Source organism: Erythrolamprus reginae, chromosome 5 (assembly GCF_031021105.1).
Source record: "Erythrolamprus reginae isolate rEryReg1 chromosome 5, rEryReg1.hap1, whole genome shotgun sequence".
Classification (NCBI taxonomy): domain Eukaryota; kingdom Metazoa; phylum Chordata; class Lepidosauria; order Squamata; family Dipsadidae; genus Erythrolamprus; species Erythrolamprus reginae.
The window spans coordinates 62,647,690-62,660,143 of NC_091954.1; the positions used below are offsets into that span (position 1 = coordinate 62,647,690).

The 12,454-nt window shown below is 42.7% G+C and overlaps 1 protein-coding gene across 6 annotated transcripts in view; it reads left to right on the top strand.

The window, feature by feature from the left end:
- Window positions 1-12,454, top strand: part of COL17A1 (collagen type XVII alpha 1 chain) — a 250,351-nt gene that overhangs the window by 156,691 nt on the left and 81,206 nt on the right. For 5 of the 6 annotated variants that reach the window (XM_070752784.1, XM_070752788.1, XM_070752782.1 and 2 more), the window contains exons 2-4: window positions 3,929-3,990; window positions 4,797-4,841; window positions 5,993-6,091. In XM_070752784.1, the coding sequence (XP_070608885.1) occupies window positions 3,936-3,990; window positions 4,797-4,841; window positions 5,993-6,091 (199 nt within the window). In that variant the 5' untranslated portion in view covers window positions 3,929-3,935. Of the gene's footprint in view, window positions 1-3,926; window positions 3,991-4,796; window positions 4,842-5,992; window positions 6,092-12,454 lie in introns of all 6 variants that reach the window. The other variant, XM_070752786.1, reaches the window with a different exon arrangement.

The following is a 12,454-nucleotide window of genomic DNA, read 5'->3' on the forward strand; positions in this document are numbered from 1 at the left end:
GTCCACCCCTGGTTATGACCCAATAGGAAATAATAAGAGACCATTATCTATTATGGAATTGATGAAGCAGAGAGTTGTTTATTTCCAGTTACCTTATTAGTCTGAGTGATTGTTCTGTACATGAGACTAAGCAACAGATGATTGAGACCCACAGATACAGCTCGGTAAAAGGGAAAATTTACAGTGCTAATTTAACATTTCAGCAGGACTTCTGAAGTATAAGAACTGGAGGGTGGAAGAGCATTTAGGACTAAGAGCTAATTTAATATTATTAATCCTGATATGTTTAAGTAGATAGTCATATTTAAAGGATTGGATATAAACCTGTTGAGTTTGAAATACTAGGCCCTACCTAAGGGACTTGAGTTTGTTTTACAAAAAATATTCTCAAGATAAGTACTAATTTATGTCTTAAAAGCTAGGGTTTATTCTAACTGGATAGCTATACTCAGAATCCACTTTCTAAGGATTCTAATATCTTCTGTTCCCCATAAGAAGCAAGACCTCCCAAAATCTTCTTAAACTTATATTCGTTTTAACTAAATGCATCAAAAGCAGTTGTGAAGAAAAAATGATCAATGATATCAGCAGTGCTGAAGAGTCGCTTAGGTCAGTGTTTCCCAACCTTGGCAACTTGAAGATATCTAGACTTCAACTCCCAGAATTCCCCAAGCCAGCATTCGCTGGCTGGGAAATTCTGGGAGTTGAAGTCCAAATATCTTCAAGTTGCCAAGGTTGGGAAACACTGGCTTAGGTGATATGGATGGCCATGTAAATAGATTAAATAAATAATAAAGCTGTCTAGGACAGATGAAGGAGCAGTGCTTGGAGAAGATCATGAACTTGAAGAGAGAGTAAGAGAAAGAGAGAGAATTTGCTAAGCAAGCATTAACTTAAATATCTGTCCCACAGATTAAGTAACTTATAGTAAAAAAAAACCACTAACCAATACTCAAGTAGCAACTTCTTTCATTCCTCCTCCATCTCTTCCAGTCTGTATCATGTCCAGAGTCAGATGAACAGCTATGCAAATATGATACATTAAAAATACTTTTATGCCAAGGAGGTGGTTAACTGTCAGTCAAAATACAGTTGTTGTTGTTGTTGTTGTTATTGATATTGATATTAATATTATTAACATTATCCCTACTACTACTATTGCTATTACTACTACTACCGCTACTATTGTTGTAACATTAATCACCCAAACTGTTCTTGCAAACTGTATCATACTTCCCAAATGTGGCACATTCTAGAGGCATTGGACTCTTCTGTCTGGGCATCAGCTATGCCAAGCAGAGAAAGTTGGAGCTTTGGAACCCATCACTTGAAATAGTCTTAATGCTATTATCATAAAAAATATGTCTAGCATCAAAGAAACAGGATACTTAAATGCTTAAATTTACACATTAGCACCACTCAGTAACCCTCAGAATATTATACCTATTGCCACAATTAATTACCTAATTGGAGGAAATTAAATCAAATTCATCTGCCCAGCACGGACTGAGCAAGGCCCAAAGACTTAATAACTTTATATTAAAGGTATAACCAGTATAAGCAGGAATTATTGCCTACAATATAAGTCAAAGACTAGGCCACAGGGATGAATCCATCAATTATTTAGATTTAACCAACTGCCATCAATATTTCACATATAGTAACATCTCTTTTAGAAATCAATGTAGCACCAAGTCCCAATTTAGAAGTAATAGTATCAAAGGTCTTTAACTTAATTAAGTAACGGTTAATTCCTCACTGACTAACTATGTTTATACCAGTTAATATGTATAAGTTTTCCATCATGGCGAATCTGTTAGTGCCTGGAATATACACCCAAAGGCAGCTCCGAGAAGGGAAGGATTATTGTCAGCATTGATATAAAGGACGGAAATAGGTTTATAATCTAGCGATAACCAGCCAAGCTATGATGTTTGGAAGCATAGAAGGGTTTCAGCATGCAAGCTACAGTAGGCAGGGGCTTTGATCTGCCTATATACCTTTGCCTTATTTCTCCTACTCTGTCTTTCATGCCATATCTCTGCTTACATACTTTTTCTTCCAGTACATTCACAGTTTATATTCCTTATAGTTCATTGTATATTATTTAGAAGAGACTAATGTTTTCCCATGACCAAAAAACAATAATTAGTAGATAACTATTTACCTTTTTTAGAGCAGAGAACATCATTTTCAGACAAACTGGAGAATAATGATCCTTAGTTTATCTTTATTTTATAGTTAATGTCTGATTCTAACATATTTCAATCCCACTTTTTCTGAAGAGCCTAGGAAATCATAGGTTTATGATCCTTATTGTCCACATTTGTCTTGTGAGGCTTCTTAAATGAGTACTATATATATGAATAGCCTAGAGTCTGAATGTTCAATGTGTTCAGTAGAACTTGCACTGTAAGACTACCAAGAAAGGGGTTTTGGCCTTTTGATTAAGATCAAAGGTATTATGTGTGTATACCAAGAAATGTTATTGCTTCCTCCTCAACTTGCTGCTCTCTGGAACATGGCTGGAAGTTATACATATTGTTATATAAGTATTGTTAGAGATCAAGTTGAGGCAAGCTGCTCTAACCTCTGTTCAATAGAGTCCTGAAAGCCAATCGAAGCAAAGAAAGGTTCATGAAGAAGAGGCTTAAAAAGACAATCAACAATAATGTGGTAGGGATGTTGTTGAGAGCTCACAATGTCCCCAGTGACTGAGCTGATTTTGCCTCCAGGGTTTTACCATTTCAAGATGCTTTCAAGCATCTTCCTTCACTGTCAGTGCTTGTCTGGGGTGAACTCATAGTATGAGTGTGAATATGACTCAAAGATGAAGAAGGTGCGGGCTTGCTTAGGTGCTTCAGGCATCTTTTATTTGGAGGAACAAAAGCCAAGCCATTAGCTAGCATGATCTGTGAATGGATTGAGGATTTAGATGATTTGGAAGGATTTGTTTTAATAGCCTCTTGAGATATAAAAAAGTACCATAAGTAAAATCCTACAAAGACACAGAATTCATCTTAATGTAAGTACATAAAAACTCCCCAGAACTCCTGAAGTGATGATTAACTGCGTCTCACCCACTTCTCTTTTTCTGAGCTTAAAAAGTAATTTGTTAAATATTTGTCTGTTTCGTAATAGGCAAATTAGTCATGATCAATCTTACAGATTGTTAGACATGTATGGATTTTGTCACCTTACACCAATGCAAAATCTAGTTTAGAAATCTATTTACATGCATTAAACAAAAAATAATTCAAAATGTTGTTCTTACTATGAATTTACTCTGCCGTGAATACAGAAAAAAGTGGGCTAAATATTCATAAATTATCACTATATGGCCCTGTTGCAGCATTTGCCAAACTTAACAGCTTCTTATTGCATGGACTTTCAACTTCCAGAATTCCTCAGTACACTGGCCACTACTGAGATTTCTGAGTTGAAGTCCACACAATTGAATATTGCCAAGCTTGGGAATGCACTGGACTGTAGCAAAATATTTTGTACCTTTTACCAGATTATGGTTCTTTTGAATTCAGCCAATCTTGCTAAACATCTCCAAAAAGACTGGCCTTGGAACTTCACTATAATAATTACCAGTTTTGTTGGAAAATACAAGCTATCTTAAGAAAAATTTTGTGAAGGGTTTTAATAGAAAGGAACCACAACTTCTATGAATATTCATAGTGAATATTTAATAGGAAATATATTAACTCCCTCCCCATAAAAACCACTACAAAGTTGCATTTTATTTCATGATCCGTCATGTGTTCTGATTTAAAAAGTCCCTATCAAGTGGTTAGTAATTATGGAAATAAGTGAATTGCATTTCCTTGACTTAGCACAAAAAGTGCATGTACTGTACTTGCAACTAGACATCTGTTTGATATCTGTTAATTTTTTATTCTCTTTCTTCACATGTGAGTAGCAATGACATGGATTCCATAACAAAGAAAAACAAACGGGATGGAACTGAAGTTACAGAGAGACGTAAGTATTTAAAAAAATATTAGGACCCTTACATTATCTCACACTTTCAATCTTGGGTAAAAGCATACATCAATTTTTCTCCAGCAAAATGCATATATTAATATATAATATTAATGAATATGCTTATGGTGTAATTACTTATGCCAAGCTTTATGGTTGAGAATTCTGAGAGTTTTAGACCAAACATATCTCTGACTCTAGGCTTTTGAAAGTATTATAGTAGAGATAGTATGGAGCATATAGACATCACCGTGTCCTCAAATGCCTTTTATGTTCTATGACCCATTATCTTTTTTTTAAAAAAATGTTCTAAAGTTGTTACAAAACAAAGTGCTAATATTTAGCATCAGCATTTTTCTCAGAACATTTCTGCATTCAGTAGGTATTACTAGAAAATATAAAAGTTGGATGTCAATAGCCTTGTATTTTAGAAGTATAGTATTATCTATTGCCCTTTCCTGCCCCCTCCAGCAAGTCAAAGGAACACTTAGAGTAAGGAATTGAAATTTCCGCTGTTTAATAAATCAGAATTTGGTAACTTTAAACATTTATCATTTTTTAATGTTTTGTAAAGAATTGTTATTATAGAGAAGACTTTTTAGCTTTCTCTAAATTACCAAAATGTTATTTGTGGAATCAGTCACAAATCATTTATTCTCCTCATTTCAGTCTGACAATTTTGAAAAAGAGGCTCTGTTCAGTGAAATACTAATTCTCTCAGCAGAATTGGTATACTAGATTCCTGGTACCTTATGCCCATACATTTTTATTTTATTTTATTCTTTCCTTTTTTACTTTCTTTTTAGTTATTACGGAAACGGTTACCACCAGATTGACGTCTCTCCCTCCAAGTAAGTAATTGTGGTATTGGCCATGCCTACATCCCTGCACCTTATTTAGAATAAAAAAAAAACTAAAGAATGAAGCAGGGCTATGGGTTGTCTTAATCCCTTATATATGTGTATACAGCAATAGCACTTAGATTTATATACCACTTCACAGTGCTTTACAGCCCTCTCTAAGCAGCTTAGAGTCAGCCTATTGCCCCCAACAATCTGGCTCCTTATTTTACTGACTTCAGAAGGATGAAGGCTGAGTCAACCTTGAGCATGGTGAAATTTGAACTGCCAGATTACAGGCAGCTGGCAGTCAGTAGAAGTAGCCTGCAGTACTGCACTATAACCACTATGTCACCACAGCTTTATGTATGTTTATGTGTCAGTTTTTAAAACTAATGAAGGTCAAAGAATATTTGGAAGAAAATCTTAGGTTTTCATAAATTACTTTGTGCAAAGGACATGCACAGGGTAGATTTCTCCTATTGCAATGCTCATCCACATTCTTCAACAAGCAAGAGTGCTAGTTGCCTTAGATTTTGAAACTTCTCCATATATTATCAAATTGGAAAGATCTGAATGGATGCAATATTGACCAGAATAACTAGTTTACATCCAGTGTTTTGTCTGTACTATTTGCATTGCAATAACTAAAGTGACATATAAAGATAAGAATGTTTCAATTCATTGTTTATGTTGCCACAAAACTATCATCCTATGCTACTTTATAAAGTTGTTGAGATAAAAGTAAAAAGCCTTAGGCTTATTTTTGGAGAAAACTAGGGATAAAAGAATATATTATTTTAAACTGTTCTTCTTACCAATACAGTTGGTTAGATAAACTATGAACACATATATGGATAAATAACTCATCTTTGGGGGGGGGGGGAATCTATCAATGATACCAATCTTTGTAGTGCAGGAATAGCATTAATAGTAGTTTTGTGTGAAAACACTGCAAAATTGTAGAATTAATGATCCAGGATTTATTCAAGATAGACATTGCCAAAAATTTAGTTGAATATTTTGTTCTTGCCATTTTTAATTTATTTCATTTTGAATTACTGATAATGGTCAAATATTGAGAGCCCAAATTATTACATGTCTTTGGTGCATCTGTTTCAATCTCTTCCCTTTTCTGACTGATAAACTGCTTTGTCTGATAGAAGGAGCTGGTAGCAGTGGACATAAATCAACAGCTTATAGTGGAGGGAGCAGCATGGAAAGGAGGACATATGGTCATGGCAGCAGTTATACCACAGCCAGTAAGTGGTTTTTAATCTGAGAGCAAATTAAGAATTTGAAAGTGAAAGTCATACATGGGAATGGGAGGACCAAAGAATGGAAGAGTTAGCAGAGATGCTGACTGCTGGAAAATGCCAAAAGTGGAAAAATGAGACACACTTTTGATTGTTTACTAAAGAGTGATTATCATAAAAATATAAAGATACAACTTATAGATATTGAATGGCATTTCTTAATTGGGATTGTGGGATTTATTTTCACAGGGAATGCTACCGTTCATTAGTAGGAGACCGACCTATACTGAGTCAACTATGCCGAATGTTCATTGAACTAATCTGTGGTCAGGTCCCACAGAGTCGGCCTTCTCCAGGTCCCATCAACTAGACCAGTGATTTTCAACCTTTTTTGAGCCGCGGCACATTTTTTACATTTACAAAACCATGGGGCACATTGAGAGTGTGTGTGTGGGGGGGGGGGGGCGGCTAAAAAAAGTTTGGACAAAAAAATTCTCTCTCTCTCTCTTCCTCCGTTTCGCTCTATTTCTCCCTCCCTCTTTCTCTCCCTCCCTCTTTTTTCTCTCTCTCTCCATCCCTTTCTTTCTCCCTTCTTTCCTCTTTTTTGCTCTTTCTCTCTCCCTCCCTACCTCCCTCTATGTCTTTCTCTCTCCCACCTTCCCTCCCTCTTTCTCTCTCTCTGTCTCTTGCTTTCGTTCTCTCTTGCTCTCTCTCTTGCTTTCTTTCTCTATTGTTCTCTTTCTCTCTCTCTTGCTTTCTTTCTCTCTCTCTTGCTTTCTTTCTCTCTCTTTCTTTCTCTCTTGTTTTATTTCTCTCTCTCTTGCTCTTTCTTTCTCTCTTTCTCTCTCTCTCTTTCTTTCCCTCTCTTGTTTTCTTTCTCTCTCTCTCTCTTGCTTGCTTTCTCTCTCTCTTGCTCTTTCTTTCTCTCTTTCTCTCTCTCTCTTTCTTTCCCTCTCTTGTTTTCTTTCTCTCTCTCTCTCTTGCTTGCTTTCTCTCTCTCTTGCTCTTTCTTTCTTTCTCTCTCTTTCTTTCCCTCTCTTGTTTTCTTTCTCTCTCTGAGGTTCGCGGCACACCTGACCATGTCTCGCGGCACACTAGTGTGCCACGGCACACTGGTTGAAAAACACTGAACTAGACAATGTCAGTTGGCAGGGACTAAGGGAAGAGCCTTCTCTGTGGGCGCCCCGGACTTCTGAAATCAACTCCCCCAGAGATTCGTACTATTTATACCGCCAGGTTTGGGGCCATTAGATTCTTGCTCCCTGGCCAATGAATGGCTTTTTTATGGCTTTTGGTTTTTAGATTTTATATTTAATTAATTGGGTCTGAAATGTTATACAGTACATTGTTTTATTACATGTTGTAAGCCAGCCTGAGTCCTCGGAGAGAGGCGGCATAAAAATCCAATTCATAAATAAATAAAATAAATAAATAATCAATTTTAACCTCCTTCTGGATTTGCAGCAAAGTAGATGGCTACATGTACTTTTATGGAGAAAGCATCCACAGGTAGTGGCTATGACAGAGAAGGCCTGCTAACCATCTCACCCACATATAATCTCCTATGCAATGAGGCAACTTTGAACAGGCCCTCTCTGTTAATAGACCTGAATAAGCAGGTTTAGTTCTGGCAAGGCATTACCTGATGGATTTAAGACTTTAAAAGTAATGCCATTTGGCCAGGGAATCTATTGGCAACTAATGCAATTCATTCATTCAGTTCTTGGCAGGGTTACTGCTTTACACCAGCTGTAATTTCCTATTTATTTATTTATTTATTTATTTATTTATTTATTTATTTATTTATTTATTTATTTATTTATTTATTATTTAGATTTGTATGCCGCCCCTCTCCGAGGACTCGGGGCGGTTTACAGCAGAGAAAACAAATCATAAATAATCCGAGCAAGTTTAAAACATTTAAGATTTAAAAGAAAACCCCATATACTAACAGACACACTCACAAGCATACCATACACAATTTAAACATGCCCAGGGGGAGATGTCTTAATTCCCCCATGCCTGACGGCAAAAGTGGGTTTTAAGGAGTTTACGGAAGGCAGGAAGAGTAGGGGCAGTTCTAATCTCCGGGGGGAGTTGGTTCCAGAGAGCCGGTGCCACCACAGAGAAGGCTCTTCCCCTGGGGCCCGCCAACCGACACTGTTTAGTTGACGGGACCCGGAGAAGGCCCACTCTGTGGGACCTAATCGGTCGCTGGGATTCGTGCGGCAGGAGGCGGTCTCGGAGGTATTCTGGTCCGATGCCATGAAGGGCTTTAAAGGTCATAACCAACACTTTGAATTGTGACCGGAAATTGATCGGCAGCCAATGCAGACTGCGGAGTGATGGTGAAACATGGGCATACCTAGGTAAGCCCATGACTGCTCTCGCAGCTGCATTCTGCACGATCTGAAGTTTCCGAACACTTTTCAGAGGTAGCCCCATGTAGAGAGCATTACAGTAGTCGAACCTCGAGGTGATGAGGGCATGAGTGACTGTGAGCAATGAGTCCCAGTCCAGATAGGGCCACAACTGGTGCACCAGGCGAACCTGGGCAAACGCCCCCCTCGCCACAGCTGAGAGATGGTTTTCTAATGTGAGCTGTGGATCGAGGAGGACGCCCAAGTTGCGGACCCTCTCTGAGGGGGGCAATGATTCCCCCCCCAGGGTGATGGACGGACAGATGGGATTGTCCTTGGGAGGCATAACCCACAGCCACTCCGTCTTATCCGGTTTGAGCTTGAGTCTGTTGACACCCATCCAGGCCCCAACAGCCTCCAGGCACCGGCACATCACTTCCACCGCTTCGTTGACTGGGCATGGGGTGGAGATGTAAAACTGGGTATCATCGGCGTATTGATGATACCTCACCCCATGTCCTTGGATGATCTCACCCAGCGGTTTCATGTAGATGTTGAATAGCAGGGGGGAGAGGACCGACCCCTGAGGCACCCCACAAGGGAGAGACCTCGGAGCCGACCTCTGACCCCCCACTAACACCGACTGCGACCTGCCAGAGAGGTAGGAGGAGAACCACTGAAGAACAGTGCCTCCCACTCCCAACCCCTCCAGCCGGTGCAGAAGGATACCATGGTCGATGGTATCGAAAGCCGCTGAGAGGTCAAGAAGCACCAGGACAGAGGATAAACCCCTGTCCCGGGCCCGCCAGAGATCATCCATCAACACGACCAAAGCGGTTTCCGTGCTGTAACCGGGCCTGAAGCCCGACTGCTGGGGACCTAGATAATCGGCTTCTTCCAAGGACCACTGGAGCTGGAGTGCCACCACCTTCTCAACAACCTTCCCCATAAAGGGAAGGTTGGAGACTGGACGATAGTTATTAAGTACGGCTGGGTCCAGGGAGGGCTTCTTGAGGAGGGGGCGCACGAGCGCTTCTTTATAGAGTGTTGGAAAAACTCCCCTCCCCAAGGAAGCGTTGGTAATCTCCTGGGCCCAGCTCCGTGTCACCTCCCTGCTGGCCGAAACCAACCAGGAGGGACACGGATCCAGTAAACAGGTGGCGGAACTCACAGCTCCAATGGCCTTGTCCACTTCATCAGGTGTCACCAGATCAAACTCTTCCCAGACAGGTGGACAAGTACATGCCCCAGTCACCTCGACTGACTCGTTGTCAGTCGACTCTGTTTTACAATTGGAGTTGAGGTCGGCCCGGATCTGAGCGACTTTATCAGCGAAAAACGTGTTGAAATCCTCGGCACTACTCTGCAAGGGCTCCCCAACTCCCCCCTGGTTGAGAAGGGAGCGGGTCACCCTAAACAGAGTGGCCGGGCGGGATTCCGCTGATGCAATCAAGGCGGCATGGTACGCGCATCTTGCCGCCTTGAGCGCCACTTTGTAAGTCTTAATAAAAGCTCTTACAAGTGTTCGATCAGATTCAGACCTACTCTTCCTCCATCGCTTCTCTAGACGTCTCTTTTGGCGTTTCAACTCCCGGAGCTCCTCGTTGAACCATGGGGCTCTACGGGGTCTAACGCCACGGAGAGGTCGCAAAGGCGCAATCCAGTCAAGAGCCTCCGCCGCAGCCCTGTTCCAGGCCTCCGCGAGAGACTCCGCCGAACTGTGGACGAGTGTCTCTGGAATAACCCCAAGCGCCGTCTGAAAGCCCTCTGGGTCCATCAGGCGTCTGGGGCGGAACATCTTCATTGGTTCCGCCTCCCTGCGGGGAAGGATTGGAGCCAGGAAGTCGAGCCGTAGTAGAAAATGGTCTGACCATGACAAAGGCAATGCTTCTAAGCCCCTTAGTCTCAGACCATTACTCAGTTGCTCGGAAAGGAATACCATGTCAGGTGCATGCCCTCCCTCGTGAGTCGGACCCTGTACTACTTGAGTCAGGTCCATGGCTGTCATGGTGGCCATGAACTCCTGTGCCAACCCAGAGGTTTCGCCGAGTGACGGCAGGTTGAAGTCCCCCAGGACAATGAGTCCGGGGAACTCCACCGCCAACCCGGCTACCTCCTCGAGTAGCACAGGCAGGGCTTTTGACACGCAGCTGGGAGGCAGGTACGTGAGAAATAAGCCCACCTGAACCCCTAAGTCCAACTTCATCAAGAGAGACTCGCAACCCACAATTTCCGGAGCAATGAGTCTACGCAGGCAAAGGCTCTCCCTGGCTATAATAGCCACTCCTCCCCCCCTTCCCTGGGGTCGAGGTTGATGCCATATCTGAAACCCGGCTGGGCAAATTTCAGAGAGAGGAACACCTCCCTCTGGGCCCAGCCAGGTTTCAGTAATACATGCCAGGTCGGCCTCCTCATCCAGGATCAAATCCCGGATGAGGAGAGCTTTATTTACCACTGACCTGGCATTAAGCAGCAGCAACCTGAGCCCAGGGCCAGAGTTACACTCACCACCAGTACCCAAGATTGGGCTCACAGAGCCAGAACAAGGGACCGTTATTAAGCAACGATCCCTCGTTCCCCTGGAACGGCTAACTCTGTGGCCCCCGCCATAACTGCCTCTCCCCAGCAACACAGGGATATTCCGACCCCCTGCCACCCCAGAGATCGGTGCCCCTTCCTCTCCTGTCTCCCGAGCGTCAGGTGGGCCAGACCTATCATTCACACTACTATCACTCAACTCATCCATACCATAACCCCACCCACCCCCACCCACCCAATCATACCAGTCATTCCACTCATACCCACAAGTATATTTATCCCAGTCATCCATTACTTTAGAACCCCAATTATGTTAAAAGTCAATTAAATTAGTAACAGTGTAAAATAGTAGTTAATAACAATTTAAAACACTAAAACATTAAAAATATAAGTATATAAAATATAAGATAAAATTGTAAGTTAATATAAATTAATTTTGTTTGATGGTATAATCAATTGTCCATTGGGACACAGGGTCTAAATACAGTTTGGTTTTTCTAGGACTGGTCAAGATCGGTGACCAGTACTGTAAAAATTCTGTCTCTTTGCCTCGATTGAGAATGTCCCAAATTCTTCCTCTCTGGGGGCTCCAGTTTCCATCCGGTGCCCTGGGCAATCTCCAGTAGTCCTCAGTCCCACTTGATAACATCTCTATCTCCATCGCCCCTTCGTAGCTCCACATTCTTAAAGCTTCTGCTGGGCGCCCCCCCCCTCAAGACAGCAGCCACTCCCACTGGCCACTGCCCCAAGTGCCTCGGTGTTTCCAGGCGTTTCCAGGCGTTTCAAGAGTCTTTTGGCTTTGCAGCTGACACAGGCAGGCTCCCTCCAGCACGTCCTTAAAGCCTCTGCTGGGCTCCCCCCCCAAGACAGCAGCCACTCCCACTGGCCACCGCCCCAAATGCCTCGGTGTTTCCAGGCGTTTCAAAAGTCTTTTGGCTTTACTGCTGAAACAGGCAAGCTCCCTCCAGCACGTTCCCAAAGCTTCTGCTGGGCTCCCCCCCCCCAAGACAGCAGCCAGTCCCACTGGCCACCGCCCCAAGTGCCTCGGTGTTTCCAGGCGTTTCAAAAGTCTTTTGGCTTTACAGCTGACACAGGCAGGCTCCCTCCAGCACGTTCTTAAAGCTTCTGCTGGGCTCCCCCCTCAAGACAGCAGCCACTCCCACTGGCCACTGCCCCAAGTGCCTCGGTGTTTCCAGGCGTTTCCAGGCGTTTCAAGAGTCTTTTGGCTTTGCAGCTGACACAGGCAGGCTCCCTCCAGCACGTTCCCAAAGCTTCTGCTGGGCTCCCCCCCCAAGACAGCAGCCACTCCCACTGGCCACCGCCCCAAGTGCCTCGGTGTTTCCAGGCGTTTCAAAAGTCTTTTGGCTTTACAGCTGACACAGGCAGGCTCCCTCCAGCACGTTCTTAAAGCTTCTGCTGGGCTCCCCCCTCAAGACAGCAGCCACTCCCACTGGCCACTGCCCCAAGTGCC